At 37.3% G+C, this 23540-nt stretch overlaps 1 protein-coding gene and 1 long non-coding RNA gene across 3 annotated transcripts in view; one reads left to right on the top strand and one right to left on the bottom strand.

Annotated features, from left to right (window-relative positions):
* Positions 1-5606: 5606 nt before the first annotated feature.
* LOC130679955 (uncharacterized) overlaps positions 5607-23540 on the bottom strand; it is a 37281-nt gene continuing 19347 nt past the window's right edge. For both annotated transcript variants that reach the window (XR_008992933.1, XR_008992932.1), the window contains 2 exons: positions 10519-10623; positions 5607-5720 (listed from right to left, as the gene is read on the bottom strand). This is a non-coding gene — a long non-coding RNA (uncharacterized LOC130679955). The remainder of the gene's footprint in view (positions 5721-10518; positions 10624-23540) is intronic.
* Positions 13703-14360, top strand: LOC118921688 (coiled-coil domain-containing protein 122-like). Its single transcript, XM_057489564.1, has 2 exons — positions 13703-14170; positions 14211-14360. The coding sequence occupies exons 1-2, from the start codon at positions 13862-13864 to the stop codon at positions 14358-14360; spliced, it is 459 nt and encodes a 152-aa protein (XP_057345547.1). The 5' UTR covers positions 13703-13861.

The raw sequence follows: 23540 nt of genomic DNA, 5'->3' as shown, positions 1-23540 counted from the left end.
TACTTTATTATCAAATAATAAATATCCAAAGGGGTCAGTGTTTAGACTGGTACTAATATTATCTCTCAATATATCTAACACTGTCACTCAAAAAATATGCAGATTTAAAATTGGTCAATATTTAACTGGCTGGTTAGCTCAGTTGATTAGAGTGTAGTGCTAATAAAATTGGTCAATTCATTATCCAGATTAATATTCCATTCACATGAAACCTCCTATAGTACTACAGTATATACTGATACTATCCTCTGGTACAGAGAAGCAGATAAGGAAAAAGTTTGGCAAATATTTCCACTTCTAAATTCAGCTGCAATTTTTTTGATCTTTCATCCCATTTTGAAATTTTAAGATGAATTTTAAAATGCTGATTACATATTCTGATGAGCAAAATAATATAATGTAGGTAGATCTCTTCTTATTTTATGTATATACTTTTCTCACAAATCCTTCAACTTTACTGTCTACCTCATATCAGTTGGGGAAATAGTATAGTATGTAGAGCATAAAACTTGTGACTTGACTTGTTTTCCAAGAGATATTATATTCAGCCTCTCAGAAGGAGATGACTGTTGAAAGGTCCAGTTATTTTTCAAAATATCAGGAAAAACCCAAACCAGACATACTTAAAATCAAGCAATCAAAATTGACAAGCCTGCTTTATTTCAAAGTATTTGTTTTTCTTATTACTGAAAACTGGACCTTCCTCTAAATCACAATTTTATTAGCTGCAAGTCAAGGTGGCAGTTTTATAACGCTAAGAAAATTACTTACAAAAATATTTCTAACAGCCACATAGATCATTGTCTTAACTTTTAACTGGAAAAAAATGTGCAGAAAAATCCATCAATTTTTCATTCATTGATCCCACTGGATTTCTGAGAATTTTCTCGAGTACTCTATTTATGGCTTGGAAACATTTTTCTTTTCTACTGTGGCTTGATTTCTTTTGAGGTTTCATATTATTAATGGGCTTTGTCTTTTTCTTTAGCCTCCATAGCACTAATTTTTTACCATGATTTACCTATTTAGCTATTTGGATAGTAATAAAAAAAGCCTCTGAATATTGGAATGTATCTTGCAAATTAGGGATATTTACCTAATGAAGCATTTGTAAGTCTAAGGCTTCTTTAACTCCCTAAACTTGAAAGCTACAGAGAATTTTGCTAGGATAAAATTACTTAACAAAAATAAGAAATATAATACTCTGAAATCACAGCTATTTCTAACTCTAAGAAAAATATGTTTTAAAGGATCTTAAATCTTTTTTCTGAATATTTAATACTCTTAACAAAGTTAACTAAACTGAAAATTAGGTGGGTCAGCCTTTTCCTTCTTTGCCTACCTCTGTTGTTTTAAAATACAAATTATAAGTCTTTTCTGTTACCTGAAATAGAACACTCAGACATTGTCCAGTGTTAACCTTTACTTTATAATTATGCCCTACCTATCATGTTCATGTGTTTATACAGTATGTGTTGTTTTCTTTACAACTCAACAATTCTCCATTGGTAGACCTGTTTCCACTAAAAAGAAAATATCTACTATTCTGGGCTTATATCGAGGAAAACACAATTTAGAAAAATTACTTTTTCCCCACAGTAGTTCCACAATTTTACCTGACTACTATTTTCACTTAAACTTGGAACCACAGGATTACAGTCTAATGTTTATAGCCTTTTCATTTTAATTTGATCTCTGAACCGCCCCTAATCCCCTCTAATCATTCAGCTGTGGCAATTTTATCAGCTGCGTCAGTGCCTGCTCCAGCACTCAGGCTTTACGTGTACAGCTGTGTTGTTCTGTGAGCGTGGCACATGCTGTCATGTTATCAAGCCTGTTTTCTCAGTGGGCTTTCTTTTAGCCTTAGAGTCACTAACTTGAAGTACTCCTGGTAAAATGTTGGTTTTGTCCAAACAATATACTATAAATCCTACTCTAATCATTATCATTCTTCTTTGTCAGAGAGAAAGTTTTAAATATGAACAAAACAAGCCTCCATCTGCCTTTGTCTTTCAACCTTACATCAAAAACAAAGCATAAACATGGTTCCATAATATTAAGTAGTTTTTACTGTAAAGATATGTTTTTAAATATACTAAACCAAGACCTATCAAATAACTAAGAACATACTGGATATTTCTAAATCAAAAATAGCGCAAAAGCTCTTCTAGAAGATTATTCATCAAGCCAAAAGGATCAAAGTATTTGAGATTCAAATTAGGAAATAAAAGTCAAAAATCAAATTATCAGCAGAAAAACTATGGAAACATTTAAGCTTCATGTTTCAATAAAGACCCTGAGATTTTCAAAATACTAATAGCAAGTGCTGTTAAACATCAGTTTATAAATTCAAAGAAATACATTTCACATGCTATCAAAGATTACTATTTCATTTTTCAGAACTCATAAGTGAACTGCACACTTGCCACTGCAAAGAAATTGTAGAATGATTCTGAGGAAAGAGTCAGGAGGCTCTCGAAATGAACCAGTGAGGATTTCTCTGATCGCTAGTCTCTCATTCTTCTCATGAGATTCAAAGTGGCAAAGCCACCCTGACTGATATTCAGGTGTCATTTTCAAATGCCATTACGACCCACTGCATCTGTTATCTTTCCTGGTAATGGACTTCTGAGGACCTAGCCCAGTGAGCAGGAAGAAGACAAGAGGTTAGACTACAATGCGGAGTGCCTCAGGACACACACTTGGCAGGAAGCTCGAAATCCAGGAGCTTTAAAGAAAATTTAAAGCCATTTTGGAGTGTTACACAGATTCAATGCATTTCTGAGAGGCTCCTGGTCAAATGATGGAAAATTAAACATTGTCAAGATGATAATCACAATAATTCAAGTCTGTAAAACATCTTTGAATGCAACCACTAATAAGACAACAATGAAATAAAATACTTGGAGCATTTTCTAGAAATCAACTGTCTCCAAAAGGAGAAATATATTCATATAACACTAAATGATCAATAATAACTATGCAGTAGTTCCCTCAATCTTCCTCAACTCTTCTGAATTTATGCAAGAAGGACATTTCAGAATCAAAATGATTTTTAATGATTGAGCAGCTAACCAAGCTTTAACAAAAGCCACTGTCATTTAAATGACAAGATCCAGAGGCCCTTCAGAACTAATTAGGTGCTATCAACCCTTGATCCTCCCTAATGAAGTATTTGTAAGTTTTAGGCTTATTTAACTTCCTAAACTTGAAAACTACAGAGACCCGTCAAAGAGTTCATCATTTTAATTGGAAAAATATTTTATAATTTGCCTTTAAAATGTTAAGAAAAGTTCCCTGGCATTAAATTTTCAGTGCTCAATGTAAGTTAAAAGAGAACTTTATGAAAGAATCTAAAATAATTCTCTCAACTCACAGAAGACAAGAATACCTTATGAATAAGCATGAGAATATTTTAATAATTTATCCTTCTATTTCATATCTATTTAATTATTTAACTCCAAAAAATCCAAATCCATTTCAAGACCACATTCATTGAATACATGTTCTTTATCCTATTTTTTACAAAGTAATTTTTTTAAATGATCATAACATGCTTGGAAAGATGTCACTTGTAATGCATCCTGTGCTAGAATAATACTGACCATCTGGATATGAATCAAAGCTTAGGCTACTGCTGCTCTATATTCATCATGACCAATCAGCTTGGTAGTATGCTCATTTTCCTCCCGAAAATAAGCAATATGAAATCAGAGAACACTTATAGCTCCAGGAAGAAAGGTGTTACCAGCCCAGAACAAATCCCCTATGAAAATAGTGAAAGTGAAATAAGTCTAGTGAAAGGGAAGGCTGCGTGCGAGAAAGGCTTTTTATTGCTCACAGCTTGCTCAAATAGGCTAACTAAGCTCCGCCCCATCTATCTCCTCCAGCTGCCACTCATGCTGTACCCCCACTCACGCTCTCTCCTTCCCACCCATTCTGGGAAGAACTCCATTGGCAGGTCCTTGGTGACTGGCAGATGCCAGACCAATTATGTATCAGGAAGGGAGGGGCGGAGACAATGGCTGTTATCTTTCCATCTCTTCCCTGAGAGGCTGTGGAAGGCTGCAGCAGTAAACACCTATTGATATGAAATGGTAAAGTCAGGTGGGAGATTCTGGATATTATGCAAAATACCCAACCATCTTCTCCAGAATTCTCATCTCACAATCTACTCACCCCCAACCCCATTTTCCTCAATGGCTCTTGTGTGAGAAAGCTGAAGTATTATAACCAGACTACTAACATACAATAACAACCAAAATACAGGTAGCAATAAAACCATGACAATCCTCAAGTCTGAGGATCCAGATGGTTTCAAAGCCCTACTCAGATTAAGTCCATACCTCACCCATTCCACAGAAGACCAGCAGCTGGACCACCAGCGAGCTGCAGGCACACTCAGCAAGCAGCAGCGGCAGCTAGGAGGCAGGCCCAATCTGTAAGGACAGAAGAACCCTAAGGGCGTTAATCTTGGGCTACAAGTCCATGACAAATGGTTGGACTGTGGAGGCAACCTTGTGGAAGGACAGTGAACATCCCCTGCTGGCCTTCCCACATGAAGGCAAACTGTTTCTGACTTTCCTGTGCTATGTCAATAAAGAGGAAAGCATTAACAACATAATAATATATCCGTAGTTAATGACTGAGGGTGCCTATAATGGCTGCTATAGAGGAGACAGCAACATGCAAAGAGGGTGTGATTTTATTCAACTCCCTGTAGTCCATGGTCATATGCCAAGAGCCGCATAGCATTTTCACTGGCCACACTGGGGAATTAAAAGGACTATGAGTGGGCTTTATGATGCCCACCTTCTCCAACTCCTGTAGAGTTTCTCCAATTTCCTTGTGGCCCCCAGGCAATTTATACTACTTAGTATTTGTCACTCACCTAGGTATAGTCAGAGCTACAGGTGGGTGCTTGGCATGTCCCCTCGGGGGGAGGAGCCCACTCTCTAGGAGATACTTCACACCAGACCAAATCCCCACTGGGGAATCCCAAAGTGAACTCCTACCACCCACAAGTGGATCCCAAGGTGAAGCTCCACCATCCACAGGGGTGTTCCTGGGTGAATCCCCACTATCTAAAGGGGGTTCCTGGGTGTCTCTCCACCACCCACAGTGGGGTCTAGGGGTATTTCCCCACCATCTCTAGGGGCAGCCCACCCAAACATCACACCTATGAAGACAGATTTCAGGTTCACCAGATCCCACCAACTCACATCGGATGTAGCTCTTGGGGGAAGGATGTTCCTGGCCTGGGGAGAATCGCCAATGAAACAAGTGAATCTGAAATTAGTCAAGGGAAAAGACAGGTTGGGCTAGACCATTATTACTGCTCACAGCTCACTCGAATTAGCCAGCTAGGCCTGGCCCCACCGGTCTCCTCCTGCCACGGCTTCCACTCTCTCCTTCCTCCCTGGTCCCTACTACTCTATAGCCAAGCCCACTTGGTGCTCCGTATCTCTGCAGCCATGGCACAATCTCCCTTCCGCATCCCCCGGTACCCTCTCCCCCACCCTTTTCAAGAGGAACCCCCCGCAAAGGAAGGCGTCTCCAGCAACTGGCAGGTGCCAGACCAATTACTCACCTGGAATCGGGGGAAGGAGAGAACAGCCATCCTCTCTCCACCCCTTGGCCTAGAGGCTGTGGGAGGCTGCTGCATTACACACCTATTGATATGTCAATGGACTAAGGCCAGGCTGGAGATTCTAGAAATTCTGTGATTTATCCCACAAACAGAAAGAACAAATGCTTTTTCAATACATTTTCTAAATTACATTCAATCAGTTATTACATGCGAAAATATATAAACAAGGGCATAAATCTGTAGATTTAGTCTATATATTGGGATCAAATTGTGGAAGATATTTTGCAAACATTCAATTGCAGAAAATTACTGATCATTTGGATTTCTGTGATTATTCTGTTATTCAATTACCAGGAAATTTTCTATGAATATATGATGTTAAAGTATTCAGAATTACTCTTTCCAACTTTCATTCACATAACTTCCGTCTTAAACTAAGAAATCCCATACTGCAATATCCAACATAACATAACATGATATCTCATATGATAATTTCACATAGGTCACAAACAGCAGGATATTAGCCTTTGAGAAATAAAGATTCATCCTTCTCAGGAAAACAAAATTCTTGTTTTAATGAAAAGTGATCCTTAAACACAAAGAATTTATTTAAAAACCATTGTGTATTATAAGCAGAATTATCCCTACATGTCTGTTATTTAACACCAGCATGCTTTTTTAGCAGTTACCACCCGTTTCTGTTAGAATTCTTATTTTTGGATGACTGATCAATTGTTTCATGTTATTTTTCCCCAGCAAGCTATAGATTCACCCCAGCTGCAAAAATTTTCTAAAGTCTGAGCAAAGACTCCATAGGAGGAATCAGGGTATGATCTTTCAAACACAAACAGTATAACTCTGTAGGAGTCTACTCAGGAATTTGAGAACGGAATTTCATGAAAGAGGTAAGTTTGTAGCACTTATGGCTGCTTGCAAAGCAGAACCAAAAATGTGATTAAAATCCACATATAAAAAAACCTTAACTCTTCTATAGGACTTCTGATATACTAACTTTATTTAATTTACAAAAATTTCTCATAGACTAAATGCATATTATTAGCTATTCTACAAAGAAATTAAGTCAAAACAAGTTGTTCAGGGGGCACCCTATGTTCTTGTCAAGTTGGAGATACTGTTTCGACTCTTCCAACCAAAAGTCAGTAATACTGAGTAATAGACAAATACTAATAACTCTCCCCCAACAGATTAATTCCCTGTCATCTTTCCAAAAGGCATTGAAGTTGAATGTGGAGGAATTTGAACAGTAGAAAATCTAAGGAACAATTTGACATATGTTTGCATAAGTATCCCCTCAGAGAAGTCTGATGAAAATAAAACCAAGTTTACTTCCTTTGCCCTTGGACTTAGCCTTGCTCCCTAAACCATCAGAAGATTTGAGTTGAAGTGAATCATATGTCTTGAACATGACTCAGAGGTGCTCTACACCATGATGATACTAGCATCAGGTCTCCATTGTTCTCCATTTATAACAATCATGCTACAAAGTACATAACTAATCATACCTCCTCACAAGTGTCTCTTTCATTTTCCCTTAGCCAAAGGCCCCTCATTTAGTCCATTAATCATACCACAAAAGCATATCCTGTGTTACAAATTGAAACTTCATATGCAAATGAGTTTACATGGGGTAAGTGGAAGAAACTTTTAATTATCTCCTAGTTTCCTTTCTTTCTTCCTTTTAGAAAGACTCTTCTCAAGATCTTGTCACTCAACTAGAGACTACTTTTCCCAACATTCCTTGCAGCTGTGTGTGACCCTGCAATTGGTTTCTCATGAATGGTGTCTGGGCAGGAATAATGTGTGCAACTACTGCCTTCTCTCTTTATAAGACTACAAAGCAAATGGTGATCAGCCAGTGTCCAATAGCCAATCTAACAACTCCAAGAAATTGCAGAGCAAGAATACAGAAAGAACCTCGGTGCCTGAGTGTTACACAGTCTCCCTCTGGTTAGTTACATTAAATAGCTATTTTGTTTGAGCCACTGTTATTTGGGATTTCTTTGTCACAGTCTCTTGCCTATAACCCCAAAGTATATACAGTTATCCAAATTAGAACCCCTTTCACCTCATTCACCTCATTCCTACTTTATGTATGGTGAAACACTGCTGGTGACCATCTGCCCAGGTATATAGCAAAAGACCATTATAGGGTCAGCATTTTTCCTCCTTTTGGAGAAGCAAAAGTGATTTTGTGGTATATACTTGAGCCACTGGGTTTAAATAACCTTGGCTGCTACCTTGCGCAGGACATTTGTTTTTAATCATTTCATAGTATCAACATTATTTGAAATTTTTCTTTACTGTATTTTTGCTTGAATCTTATTTCTGCCTTCTCGATGATCATTATAGAACATTTATTTTTGTGTCTGCTTGTTATCCATTCTTTGCATGTATCTGACTGAGGGGAATTTGACAATAGTATTATTTCACTGTAATCACCATATTTCCCAGCATTTGGTAGACCCTCCCAAGCTCTCCCATTGGTCTAAAAATGGATATACAGGCCCTACAGTAGCTCTGTGGCTGCATGTGTCAGCCCAAGTTACTGCAACCCCAGCACACACATCTTTCTATCACTGATGTAAGCTTTGTTGATAATGTTCTACAAGTTGGATTTATTGCAAACAAAGAGATCACTCTTCTTTTGGTCGTTAATCCTTTCTTTAAAAAAAAAGTCAAAGGTTAAAGTCTCAGTGAAAGGATGTGCAATTGCATCGAAAAAGTCTTACTATCTGTGATTTCCAATCTTCCTTACGGCTACAGTAAAAAAAAATGCCTTTTCTTTCATCTTTGGTCTCACAAATCACTATTTTCAAAGGGAAAAGTACCTTAAGGACTATCCTTTCCAGAAGTCTTTTAACTGTGTTCCCCACACACACACTTTACAGCTCCAGAGAAGTAGCTTAAGAGTATGCCTGACATGGGGGAGGGGCACGAGGCTAAGCGGGAGGGCCCAGAATCTTCCCACAGTGCCTTCAAATGAAGCTGCTTTCCTTTCAACTCTTAATATGTTAGGGTTCGGTTTGAGATTTCATTTTTAAACGAGTCTTCTAATTTAAAAAGCAGTGATCTAGTTCAAACCAGATGAGGGTATTAAGGGCTCAAAAGAGTATGAGAGATCTAATTGGTGGTAAAACTAAGATGCAATTCTAGTCTTTGACATCTGGTCCATAATTTTTATATCCAAGCTACAGCAATAATATAAGATGTGACCACCCTACCACACACAGTTAAAATGACATATATGGATGTGACTATAGGAGATTCAACATCAACTTAGAATTTCTCTTTAATTTCCGTTTGGTTTATAGTTAAGAATAGTCTAAATATTTTAATTTCTATATCCAGCAATTAAGATGTTAGTATTTTTCCACTTAAGAAAAAGCAACTTTTTTAATTAAAAAGGAAATTATGCCTGCTCTAAAAGATGAAAATAAAAATAATTTACCAAAAGGAAAGTATGATGTGGCAGAATGCACAGGAATGTAAGTTAGGAATTAGAATTTCAAATTATTTCTCTGCCACTAGAGAAATAGCTGTGTTCCCTTTGTTTGTCAGTCATGTCATCCTGACAGGCTTCAAGTTTCTTAGTTTTTAACGTGGTTAGTCTGTATGACTTACATAAGCTTTCTTCTAGATTTAAATCTAGGTTTCTCTCTTCTAGGTGAATTCTGTTCATCTACAGATCAAAAAATAAAATGTGTTCATTTTATTCACGTGAATATGTTTATAACTTATGTGTGCATGCATAAGCAAGCATATGCCTAAAATCAAAGGAATTTTCAAGCTTTTCACTTTATGCTTCTCTTCATGATTTTTCCCATTTTAAAAAATAAACTATTTATATAAATGTATTAAATAAATGCTTCTATATAAATTTATTAAATAAATTCACCGTTTTAAGTGTACAGTCCTGTGAGTTTATGAACATATACAGTTACATAAATACTTCCAAAATCAAGATATATAATAGTTGTACGCCAAAAAATTCACACCAGTCAAAAATTATTGCTGTTCAGTCACCCTCACACCATCCCTATCTCTAGCAACTACTGCTGTTTTCCATCGTAGTCTCACCTTTGTTTCTTCAAGTATTTTTTAAAAACCTGAGCCTTCTTACTTTCTTAGTTTGCTTTAAAGCTCTGAAAGGTAAATAATATATTCTGCCTGCTCTGATGATTGCCTTATATCTTATTTAATCTAACAATATCTCTATGATACAGCCACCAATGTACTCATTTTATATGTGAGGAAACTGAGACTCATAATGAGATGTAACTTTCCTTGTTATGCAGCTAGTAAACAATGGAGCCCAACTCCCTAATAAGCCTGATTCAGCCTACCTCCAGACTTCTTTTATGTGAGAGAAAAATAAACTTCTAACTGTTTGAGCCTCTGCAATTTTGAGTTTTCTGTTACATGAAGCCAAATCTGACTTCATGCATCCTCTGCTTTCTGAAGCATCCTCTTCTCTGGACATATGCTACTTCTCTCTATAGAGGTCTTCCCAGACCCAGGAAGACATCATAGTTTAATTCATGGTGTTACATTTTATAGCCCTGAATTGTGGCCATGGGTTAAGGTGAATGCTCAAATTCACAGTTTTTAAATCTTCATCTATCAGAATCTATGTCTATGTTCCCACTAGTTCCAAACCAGAGGAGGGCAGGGATGATATGTATTGGAGCTCCTAAACCACAACATTTATTTTCATTTCTAATTTGCCAGATGATTGCCCATTCTCCAGTTTAATTTGTGTTACATCAATTTTTTTATTAAATGCCTGGTCTGGATTTTAGCATGCACATTAAATGTATGTTTTCTGCCATACTCACATTCACAGAAGTGGGTTTGCTTTAGCAAAGGCAACCTGATTCTCAAGTAGGACAAATCTACTTCACACTCACAGATGCAAGATCCATAGGCCAAGGTTCCCTCCATTTTAATCTTCTCAGAGTATCATGTCTCATGGAACACAGCTTCCTGAACCAGCTTCCTTAAGCTTAAGGCTACTGACAAGAAAAATAATGTCTATTAGATGAAAGAAAGCTAGCATGGCCTATAAATTAAAAAAGATACTTATGTGGAGTAAAAATAAAGTCTGTATTTTGAAACATTGCACCTCCACATGTGCATTTATATTAATCTGATGAAAGTTCATATTTACTTCACATTGCAATCTGCATATTTTTATATAAGATACAGGAAGAATATTATTAGAACATCAAACTATTACATGAACAGTACAAAAGCCAGTTACTTGAGTGAATGGGTTGAAAACAAATAAGGTAATTTGTTGTTTTTTTAGTGTTGTAAGCACCAAGTTAAGGAAGAGAACATAATGTTATCTGCTATTATTGCTATTATTAGATTATAACATAAGTAATCTTGTGGAATAAAAAGGAAGTCATACCATGTACATCTCTAAGGGAAGAAATTTTTCTTTACCCTCAGTATAAGAAGAATTGTGCTTTTTCTGACCAGTGGCTTTGATTTTAGCTTATGGACTTTCTAACAGTTGGACCTGATTATGTTTTCCTTTTTTAAATTTGTGACTGCTAAAGTTTAGGGATTTATTTTATTTATGTACCCTTTCCAGGAAGCAAATATAAATTCATGACTTATGTTTTATGTTCTAACATCGTTTCCAGAGGCCATCTTTTCTTCCTAGTCTTATTTCCTTTTTGCTTAATTTAAATCATTCATCTTTTCAAATGTAGATATTCCTGTACTATTTCTTAAATCACTTCTGGAACAACACAGATTCTACATTAATTGACTAGTCAGTTATGCTATCATTGGTATTTTTAGTTACCCACTTAAGACACCTAAAATTATTCAGGAATTAAAATAGACCATGAATGATAATTATATCATCTTAACTCAAGAGATGTTTGTAGAGTCCTTGGCTATCAGTACTATAAATTCTATTTAACTCATAGGAAAATAAAAGCATGAGAAATCAAGTAAATTTATTGGTTCAAAAATCAGAAACCTGATATTAAAGCACTATACTGACTCCAAATTCAGATTAACATGTTCATCAACAGAATAAAATTTAATCAACTTTATTATTTTTAAAGTGTCGATATATTTAAAAATAACCATACCAAGGTGTTTGTGTTGGTTCAATTTATTTTTAATAACTTATTTTTCAGCCTCATTGGGAAATAATTGACATACATTACTACTAAGTTTAAGGCATACAGTTTGATGGTTTGATTTACATATATTGTGAAATGATTGCCACATTGTTTTAGCTAACACCCATCTTCTCATTTAGAAACAAGTAAAATAAGAGATAGAAAAAGAAAGGAAAAATGTTTTCCTTCTGATGAGAACTCTTAGGATTTACTCTCTTAACTTTCCCGTATATTATACATCAGCAGCATTAGCTATAGTCATCAAGCATATCTAGTACTTATTTATCTTATAACGGAGGTTTGTTCCTTTGATCACCTTCCCCCAATTTCCTGCCCCTTTATCTCTGCCTCTGGTAACCACAAGTCAGATTATCTTTTTCTATGGCATTTCTATGAGCTTTGGCCTTTTTAGATTCCACATATAAATGAGATCATATAATATTTGTCTTTCTCTGTGTGACTTATTTCACTTAGCATAATGCCTTCAAGGCCTATCCATGTTATTGCAAGTGGGAGGATTTCCTCATTTTTTATGACTGAATATATATATAATATTCCAACATGTGTATATCCACGTGTATATACTCTCATTTTTTGATCCATTCCTCCATCGATGGACACTTAGGTATTTTCCATGTCTTAGCTATTGCAAATCATGCAGTTATGATCATGGGGGTGCAGAAAATACCATTTTGAGTTAGTGTTTTTGTTTCCTTTTGATATATTCCCAGAAGTGGAATTACCAGATTATATGGTAGTTCTATTTTTAATTTTTTTAGGATCCTCCATACTGTTTTCCATAGTGGCTGTATCAATTTACAATTCCACCAAAGTACACAAGGGTTCCCTTTTACCCACACCCACCCCAGCACTTTTTATGTCTTGTCTTTTTGATGATAGCTAGTCTATCAGGTGTGAGGCAGAATCTCACTGTGGTTTTAATTTGCATTTCCCTGATGACTAGTGATGTTGAGTACCTTTTCATGTACCTTTTGGCCTTTAATATATACTCTGTGGAGAAATGTCTATTCATGGTTCTTTGCCTGTTTTTAAATTGGGTTGTTTGCCTTTTTTGCTATTAAGTTACATGAGTTTTATATACTTTAGACATTAACCCCTCTTCAGATATGTGGTTTACAAATACTTTTTTCCATTCTATAGGCTATTTCTTTGCTTTGTTAATGGTTTCTTTTTCTGAAACAATCTTTTTAGTTTGATGTTGTTTGTGCTGTATATATCATATGCAAAAATTCATTACCAAGACCATGTCAAGTATTTTTATTCTTATGCTTTCTTCTAGAAGTTCTCATGGTTTCAGAACTTCCATTTGTCTTTAATCCGTTTTGAGTTAATTTCTATGGGAGGTATAAGATTCGGTCAAATTTCATTCTTTTACGTGTGAATATACAGTTATCCCAGAACCACTTATCGAAGAGACCATCTTTTCTACATTGATTATTCTTGGCTCTAGTTCAATTTATGTTACAGATGAACTCAAATTAAGAGAAAAATACATCTACTATAATATTTGTGTGAATGTATGAATCACTATAACAATATTTTACCTAAATAAAATGAACAGCCTGCCGAGCCCGCGCTCAGCGGCCCCGTCGGGGAAGAACACGAACCAGAGCCGCCGAAGGGCCCTGTGGCTGGAGCCAGGCAGGTCAGCCAGCAGGAAGGGGGGCGTCGGGCAGGCACCGGAGGGAGCAGGGCAGTGGGCAGGCTGGCGGGCGGCCCCAGCGGGGCACCGGGCAACACCGGCAGGCCGGCAGGAGACGGCGGACCCTTCTGCAAGTGGAAGCCTTTCCTCAGGAGTAAAGGTAAAGCAAAAAGGGGAAAAGAAGCACAGAAGAATGTCAGTCAATAAAGAAAGGAAGAGTCATAGAGTTCCTGAAGAAGAATGAACTTCATGAGCTTGAAAAACAAAGCATCTGTTTCTGCAGAAACTAAAGAAAGAAAAACGCAAATTTATCAACAAGATGCTGCCATAGAAAATACCAAGCTTCAGTGTGGAAACCTGTAAACTCAAATCAAATCTTTACATACTGAAAATGTAAAGCTTAAATTTGACATAGAAGCAGCCCAAGAAGACTTTGAGGAACACATGCTAAGATATAATGAATTTTATGCAAAAATGAAAGTACATAAAGATAGTTTGGGGGAGATTGAAAGCAAATGGTCATTCATGACTGAACTCCATGAAAAACGAGATCTTGTTAAAAAACTAATGACAATGAAAGACGAACTTACACAAGATTCCCAAAATCCAGAAGGAAACCATATGAAACAAGTACAGGAAGACATTACAAAGCAAAAGGATCAAATTATAACTGTAAAAGAATCTATCATTGAAAAAACTTGTTTTCTTGAGGAAGAAAAAAATACCCATGAAAAATTAAGAAAAGAAATAGAGATCAAGATTTATTATAAAACTAAAAATAGTGAGACAAAACGTACAACATAAGAGATATGGTGCGATTCTTAAGCATTTGCACTGTCAGGTGAACAAACTTCAGTCAAACAGAAGACAATGGCAATGGAACATTGAACAACTGGAAAAAAACGCCCCTGAACTAAGAAAACGCATTGGAATGAAAGATTAATATGGCCATAGAGCACAGACTGCCTGCAAAAATTATGGGACATAAGGATTAGCAAATCCTTTGGATTCTTAACAACCAGCATTCACTGTCAGCGGTCTGTCTTAATGAAAGATGCATTTTCTTTTCTTTTTAATCAGTCATCTGTTTCAAAGTGCCTTCCAACCTTACAACTGATAGCAGTAGATAGATAATAGTTATGTTTACAGAAAAACCGTGGAAGACTCCGTGAATATTTTGTGTGTAAGATATACTGTACTCATGAATGCCTGTTTATAAACATAAGGCATTCCCTATCATATGAAGAAAAAATTTAGAAGAAGAAAAACACTTGAATTTACAATGATTTTAAAATTGTTAAGATATTTTAAGTAGTTATCTGTTTCAAACTTTTTGTTACAACTTACTTTTTTACCACTGCCTTCTTAATAGTCATAAATATTGGCATTTACAATAATGTTGTTATATGTTCAATGCTTCAGATATTTTACTCAGTTATCTCCTTTATGCATAAGGTAGCAATCATTTTTTATTAGGTAACATTTTTAAAGTACATAAAAATTTTTATTCATTTTTCTATCTGTAAATCTCTTTATTAATATTCTGTAACTAAACATAAAGTATAACATTGTGGAAGGCAAATATTCCATCTCTTAAAAGAATACTAATCAATATAGGCTAAAAATAAATAAATAAATAATACTTGATGCTGATACAGTTTTCACTGGCAGTGCATAAGAAAAAAGAAAACATTTCTTCTTTTTAGAATCATTTGCCTTTGTTAGGCCCCTAGGCAATTTTGCTCTAAAGCTTTCTGTCTTATATAAAAATGTTCAATATCATTAGACTGAATCAGTTTAACTGAGGAAGTTCCAATTTATACCTCTTCTATCTCAATTACATGTTAGTTGTTTTAAGTGCCTCCTATCACTTTCAAGTGTCCTGATTTGAATGATGAATTATATGGTCACCCTAAATATGATGGATTTCAGTAGTTCCCAAGACTGGTGGAGAGCATAAGGCCATTACTCCAAAAATGATCATGATTCTGTCTCCAGGAGACATATCAGCGATGCAAAAGGAAAGAGGATCACTCTCTGACTACTATGGCTAAACGTTTTCATGAATTGTTCATTCAATTATCTAGGTTTACAGCCTATTTAGGGATTTCTGTAGAAAGTATATGAAAGTAATTCCAGTAAGAGCTAGCACTTATTAACTCCCTGCTTCTAAGTGTGCCAGAACACTTTAATGCTGAACACCTTAATTATCTCATTTACAGAATATTGTAGATTTCTACTACCATTACTACTATCTCCATTTTACAGATGGGAAAATTGAAGCTTACAGAGGATAAGAAATTTCCCCAAGTTTACACATCTACTAAGTGGCAGGGCCAGAATTCAAACCTAGAATTGACACTTGGGCCAGAGGTCTCTACAACTAGCTAGCTATACTCATGCCATGAATGCTTAAGCTATCCTCATGAATGGTATCATAATATCCAGGAAAGCCCTGCTTCCCTGTCCCCAGCACTCCCTCATAACACCTATCATTAACCCCAAAAATTCTATCCTGTGAGGGCCATTTCCTCTGGCTCATGTGTGGTAGACATTATGGGGTTGCCATCCGTTGGGTTTTCTTCTCTTTACCTATTAGAAAAATTTCCAATTTAATTTACAGATTCAGGTGGTTCTGATAAAACTGTCTCCACCTTCTGGTCCAAGAATGGAGCCTATGATCTAAAATCAGCTATGTTCATTCTTTCCTCTGGCCATAATGATTGACCCAGATAGGCAAGTGGCAAGACTTGAAAACATCAATATTTGCTGTTAGAATCCTGAGACATAGATTCATTTTACTGCTGGGCATAAAGAAGAACAAGTATATAGCAATGGGGGCTACCTAGGAGATTCTGCCCTTGAATAATTTAAGTGGACTGTGTCTGGTTTCCCCAAGTTAATCCAGCTCATTAGTGGATTCTTCATGCCCAGAAAGACCTCTCTGATAATCTGTGGGTTTTGCCAAACCCTGTCATTAAATGGAAGCAATAATAATAATGATCTAATAATATTAAAATAATAACGTTCAATGACTTTTGACAATGCTTTGATAAAGGTATCATCATTATAATTATTATACAGATGAGGAGATCAAAGCTCAGAGAGGTTAAGTGACTTTCCCAAGACCACACATTTACTAGGAGGATTAAGTTGCTGTTCCAGATTTCGTGGATTCCAAAGACAATGCCCTTATCTAGCTATGTTACAATAACACCTCTGGCTTAGTTCAAACCAGGTTTTTTTAGAGCTCCACCCTCTTAGTGCTGGACTGCTGCTCTCACTGTCCAGTTCAGCACCTCCCTTCCCTCCATTATGAGATCATGCCAACTCCAGTTTCTAATATTTCTATTCTTCTCTGCCAAACAAAAATTAACTTTTTTTCTCACTACCTACCTTGAGATTTGTAACAACAGGTGATAATAGGTAAATAGATAAATTAGTCATTGAGGATGGGTTGATATGTAACATGCATCTTCTCGGGGGAAAATACTATTCTAACCATTTGAAACAGATGTCACAAGATGGTAATCAAGGGGCATTATAATACTATAAACATGTCAGTGGGGTCGGCGACACGGAGTCCACAGTAGGGTAATATTCTTGGTCAACTGCATGCTGACATCTACAAAAACTACTGCATCAGCCTCTCAATCCACTTTTATGTAAGTCAGATCTGGCTACTGTCCTTCCATCATTAACTATATGTATGAGAACTGCTCAAATAGAATAATAGAGACAAAATCTTCAGTGTATTCCCCCAAAAGGGATAAAAAGAGCTATATATTTGCATCAGCCTAAACAAATTCCTCACCTGTCTGCCCTCACTTCATTAACCCACATACCTGCAGAAGACAAACAGCTGTACAATACTTTACAGGTTTGCTGACTTTGTGAGAAAGTAAGCAGGACTAAGTGAAGAAAGTCTTTAAACATTTTGGAACGAATAATCAATAAAATCTCAAGTTCTACCATATCAAATAATGTTGCAAATCATTTTTAGATTTCACCTGCTTTGCAAAAATTTTATTCAGACCATAATATTTTTAGTGTCTTGTCTTTTTATCTCAAAACATTTTTATCCCTCAGAGGCAACCTCTCCGCTTCTGTCACTGCTTCCAAATTACTAAGCCAAGAGACCACACCTTATAGCTCTAAGAACACAGATTCCCAGACAAGTGGAAGAAAGCAAATTTTATTCCATTTATTTTAGTGCCATGGCAAAGTCACTTTTGGCCTATAGCCTGATTTTTCACTGGCTTTTTAATGAGATTTTCAGCACTGCTTATTTCTGCTAGAGCTTATTTTCGTAAGAATGCCATTCCTCATATCCTTTTGTCTGCAAGCCATTTCTGCAGAGCCTGGAGAAGCCCTTCTGCACTACCTAGAAGGGAAGTTGTTGAATCGCTCCAAAAGAGTAGTCAGGGGCCATCAATAAGAAGGCTGATGTCCAAATGAGATTTTTGGCAAAAGAGTGGCAGAAAATCTGATTGAACATCTCAAAACTGGTATGTTACTGCTGTTTAGAAACTGTTCAATTTTTTCTGTATAGTATGACACTTTTCTCATTCAAGACATCTTCCAAAAACCCACTGTGAAGGGCATGTCCTCTCACACAGTCTAGTGGACGGGGCTTGTGATGCAGCTGAGTTCTCACTATTTAGGACTTATTTCATTTCTGCATTATCAGGGTGGTTGGTCCAGAAGTTAGCATCTCTCAGAAGTTAGTAAAATTTATAGTCTTTTGACAGGTATCAAATAAATAATTAAACAGCTTGGGATACCCTTTATTGAATTCTTTGCCTGCCTGCCCTAAGGTGTTCAGATACCTTTTACCTAAGAAATATCTTCCTCCTTTAATAACCAGTAGTGCCTTCAGTTCTTACTTAGGCTTGCTCTCTGACCATAGCCAAAGAGAGATGTTTTTAGGGTAAATGACATTTAAACTATCATCAAATCTTGACAGTTCTGCCTCCTGTTTCTCTTATCTTTTTATTTCTAATCACCACCATCTTGTCAAAACTAAAGGATCTCTCACAGATATTTCTACAGTATCATCATAACTGATACCTTTCCTCCCAATCATTCCATATTCCATTCACTTTTCAATCTGCAAATGGATATTTTAACTGCATTGTCTTTCCTTCCCATTAAGACATTTGCTTAACCTTCCATTTTCCTTAGGATAAGATTGAATAAAATCTTAACATGGACTATAAAGCGTAAGCGGACCAGGGCTGCCAACTCTTTGACAATCATTTTTTCCTGTTTTCCCAACTCTGCTCCCCATACTCTCACCATGGTCTCTATTGCTTCCAGAACATTGAAATGCTGATCTCCGCCAATGCTCCGTTGTCCCCCACTCCACCTCCCAACATCCCTCCCGGATTGGCTCATCCTTCTAAGTGTTACATCACTCCAACATTTCATTGCCTCAATTCTATGCCTACAGCACTCTCAGCTTTAACTCTGCTCCCCAGGGGGGTCTTTCCATGACCTCTGGTTTCTGTGTCATATCCCTGTGATACTCTGCACCCTGTTCTTCACCTTTCTTGATGCTCTAACGGTTGAAATGATTTGTTGCATCTATATTTCCCATTAGGTGGTAATTTCTGTGACATCAGGAACTTTGCACCATGCTTGACAACATGTATACCCATTGCTGAGCACATAAAAGGAGCCCAATAAATATTTGTTGAATGGATTAATGAAGGTAAATAGAACTCTGATTTCTGCTCTCATAGCAAAAGTCTCCAAGAAGTATTTGCCAAATCCTAAGATAAGTGCCCACACATTTGTCACTGTTCCTAGAAACAGCTTTAATTTTTATTGTAAAAATATTGCTTTATATACAAAAGTAAAGAGAATAACTCAATGAATTCCTGTATACCCATCAAGCCAATTCAATAATTACCACAATTTTGCCACATTTGCTTCAACTACCTTTTTTCCTTTCCACACATTGTGTTATTTCTATTTTAATAATTCAGTATTCATCTATAAAAAATATATGAACTGAGGCGGAGCCAACATGGCGGCGTAAGTAGGACAGTGGGAATCTCCTCCCAAAAACATATATACTTTTGAAAATACAACAAACACAACTAGCCCTAAAAGAGAGACCAGAAGACGCAGGACAGTGGCCAGACTGCAGCTACACCAGCGAGAACCCAGCGACTGGTGAAAGGGGTAAGATACAAGCCCCGGCCCTGCGGGACCCGAGCGCCCCTCCCCCCAGCTCCCGGCGGGAGAATAATAGGCAGAGCGGGAGGGAGACGGAGCCAAGGACTGCCGAACACCCAGCCCCAGCCATCCGGGCCAGAGCGCAGACACAGTACATGCCCAGGGGGCCCTGGATACTAGGGGAACAGGGAGTAAGACCTCTGAGCGGGTGCTGAAGCTGATGCCCCTGTGACAAAGAAAAGCGGGGGCTTTTTGAAAGTCTTAAAGGGACAGGGACTTAACAGCTTGACGGAAACAACCCAGGTCACAGTACAGCAGCTGGAAATTACAGGGAAAACCGGGTGCACTAACCCCCTGGGCAACAGCTCTGAGACCCCTCACGGAGGCAAACAGTCAAGCAGCCCCCCCATCCATCACCCCACCGAGCGCTGCGAAAGCAGAGAAGCAGCCTGAGACAAATTCCGCCCACAGAAAGGGAAATTTCTCCCTCCCGGCCAGGCAAGACACAAAGACCCACTCTACACGCAATTACCCAACACAAGCCACTACGGGTCGCAGTTGCCCCAGTAAAGAAAGGCCAGTAGTAAGTGAAAATTTTGGCCCTCCCAGCTGACAGTCAATAGCACCTGTCAACATGAAAAGGCAAAAAAATATGATCCAGACAAGACTAACCCAGACAGCTTCAGCATCTGCTACATCTTCCCCTGAGAAGGAATCTGGGGAGATAGATTTAGCCAGACTACCTGAAAAAGAATTCAAAACAAAAGTCATAACCATGCTGATGGACTTGCAGAGAAATATGCAAGAACTAAGGAAGGAGAATTCAGAAATAAAACAAGCTCTGGAATGACTTCAAAACAGAATGGACGAGATGCAAGAGACCATTAATGGACTAGAAAACAGAGAACAGGAACGCAGAGAAGCTGATGCAGAGAGAGATAAAAGGATCTCCAGGAATGAAAGAATTTTAAGAGAGCTGAGTGATCAATATAAAAGGAATAATATAAGAATCATAGGCATTCCAGAAGAAGTAGAGAGAGAAAAGGGGATAGAAAATGTCTTTGAAGAAATAATTGCTGAAAATTTCCCCAAACTAGGGGAAGAAATGGCCTCTCAGACCACAGAGGTACACAGAACTCCCATGACAAGGGATCCAAGGAGGGCAACACCAAGACACATAATAATTAAAATGGCAAAAATCAAAGACAAGGACAAAGTATTACAAGCAGCCAGAGAGAAAAAAAAGGTTACCTACAAAGGAAAACCCATCAGGCTATCATCAGACTTCTCAACAGAAACCCTACAGGCCAGAAAAGAATGGCATGATATACTTAATGCAATGAAACAGAAGGGCCTCGAACCAAGACTACTGTATCCAGCACGAATATCATTTAAATATGAAGGAGGGATTAAACAATTCCCAGACAAGCAAAAGTTGAGGGAATTTGCCTCCCACAAACCACCTCTACAGGGCATCCTACAGGGACTGCTCTAGATGGGAGCACTCCTAAAAAGAGCACACAACAAAACACCCAACATATGAAGAAGGGAGGAGGAGGAATAAGAAGGGAGAGAAATAAAGAATCATCAGATTGTGTTTATAATAGCTCAACAAGCGAGTTAAGTTAGACAGTAAGACAGTAAAGAAGCTAACCCTAAACCTTTGGTAACCACAAACTTAAAGCCTGCAATGGCAATAAATTCATACCTTTCAATAATCACCCTAAATGTAAATGGACTGAATGCACCAATCAAAAGACACAGAGTAATAGAATGGATAAAAAAGCAAGATCCATCCATATGCTGCTTACAAGAGACTCACCTCAAACCCAAAGACGCGCACAGATTTAAAGTCAAGGGATGGAAAAAGATATTTCAAGCAAACAACAGAGAGAAGAAAGCAGGTGTTGCAATTCTGGTATCAGACAAAACAGACATCAAAATAAAGAAAGTAACAAAAGACAAAGAAAGACATTACATAATGATAAAGGGCTCAGTCCATCAAGAGGATATAACCATTATAAATATATATGCACCCAATATAGGAGCACCAACATACCTGAAACAAATATTAACAGAACTAAAGGAGGAAATAGAATGCAATGCATTCATTCTAGGAGACTTCAACACACCACTCACTCCAAAGGACAGATCCACCAGACAGAAAATAAGTAAGGACACAGAGGCACTGAACAACACACTAGAACAGATGGACCTAATAGACATCTACAGAACTCTACATCCAAAAGCAACAGGATACACGTTCTTCTCAAGTGCACATGGAACATTCTCCAGAATAGACCACATACTAGGACACAAAAAGAGCCTCAGTAAATTCCAAAAGATTGAAATCCTACCAACCAACTTTTCAGACCACAAAGGCATTAAACTAGAAATGAACTGTTCAAAGAAAGCAAAAAGGCTCACAAACACATGGAGGCTAAACAACACGCTCCTAAATAATCAATGGATCAATGACCAAATCAAAATGGAGATCCAGCAATATATGGAAACAAATGACAACAACAACACTAAGCCCCAACTTCTGTGGGACGCAGCAAAAGCAGTCTTAAGAGGAAAGTATATAGCACTCCAAGCATATTTAAAAAAGGAAGAGCAATCCCAAATGTACGGTCTAATGTCACAACTATCAAAATTGGAAAAAGAAGAACAAATGAGGCCTAAGGTCAGCAGAAGGAGGGACATAATAAAGATCAGAGAAGAACTAAATAAAATTGAGAAGAATAAAACAATCGCAAAAATCAATGAAACCAAGAGCTGGTTCTTCGAGAAAATAAACAAAATAGATAAGCCTCTAGCCAGACTTATTAAGAGGAAAAGAGAGTCAACACAAATCAACAGTATCAGAAATGAGAAAGGAAAAATCACAACAGATCCCGCAGAAATACAAAGAATTATTAGAGACTACTATGAAAACCTATATGCTAACAAGCTGGGAAACCTAGGAGAAATGGACAACTTCCTAGAAAAATACAACTTTCCAAGACTGACCCAAAAAGAAACAGAAAATCTAAACAGACCAATTACCAGCAACGAAATTGAAGTGGTAATCAAAAAACTACAAAAGAACAAAACCCATGGGCCAGATGGATTTACCTCGGAATTTTATCAGAGATACAGGGAAGACATAATACCCATTCTCCTTAAAGTTTTCCAAGAAATACAAGAGGAGGGAATACTCCCAAACTCATTCTATGAAGCTAACATCACCCTAATACCAAAACCAGGCAAAGACACCACCAAAAAAGAAAACTACAGACCAATATCCCTGATGAACGTAGACGCATAAATACTCAACAAAATTTTTGCAAACCGAATTCAAAAATACATCAAAACCATCGTACACCATGACCAAGTGGGATTCATCCCAGGGATGCAAGGATGGCACAACATTCGAAAGTCCATCAATATCATCCACCACATCAACAAAAAGAAAGACAAAAACCACATGATCATCTCCATAGATGCTGAAAAAGCATTTGACAAAGTTCAACATCCATTCATGATAAAAACTCTCAGCAAAATGGGAATAGAAGGCAAGTACCTCAACATAATAAAGGCCATCTATGAAAAACCCACAGCCAACATTATATTGAATAGCGAGAAGCTGAAAGCATTTCCGCTGAGATTGGGAACTAGACAGGGATGCCCACTCTCCCCACTGTTATTTAACGTTGTACTAGAGGTCCTAGCCACGGCAATCAGACAAAACAAAAAAACACAAGGAATCCAGATTGGCAAAGAAGAAGTCAAACTGTCACTATTTGCAGATGACATGATACTGTACATAAAAAACCCTAAAGACTCCACCCCAGAACTACTAGAACTGATATCGGAATACAGCAAAGTTGCAGGATACAAAATCAACACACAGAAATCTGTGGCTTTCCTATATACCAACAATGAACCAACAGAAAGA

This window comes from Manis pentadactyla, chromosome 12 (assembly GCF_030020395.1).
Source record: "Manis pentadactyla isolate mManPen7 chromosome 12, mManPen7.hap1, whole genome shotgun sequence".
Taxonomy (NCBI): Eukaryota; Metazoa; Chordata; class Mammalia; order Pholidota; family Manidae; genus Manis; species Manis pentadactyla.
This window is presented reverse-complemented; position numbering and strand designations above follow the sequence as displayed.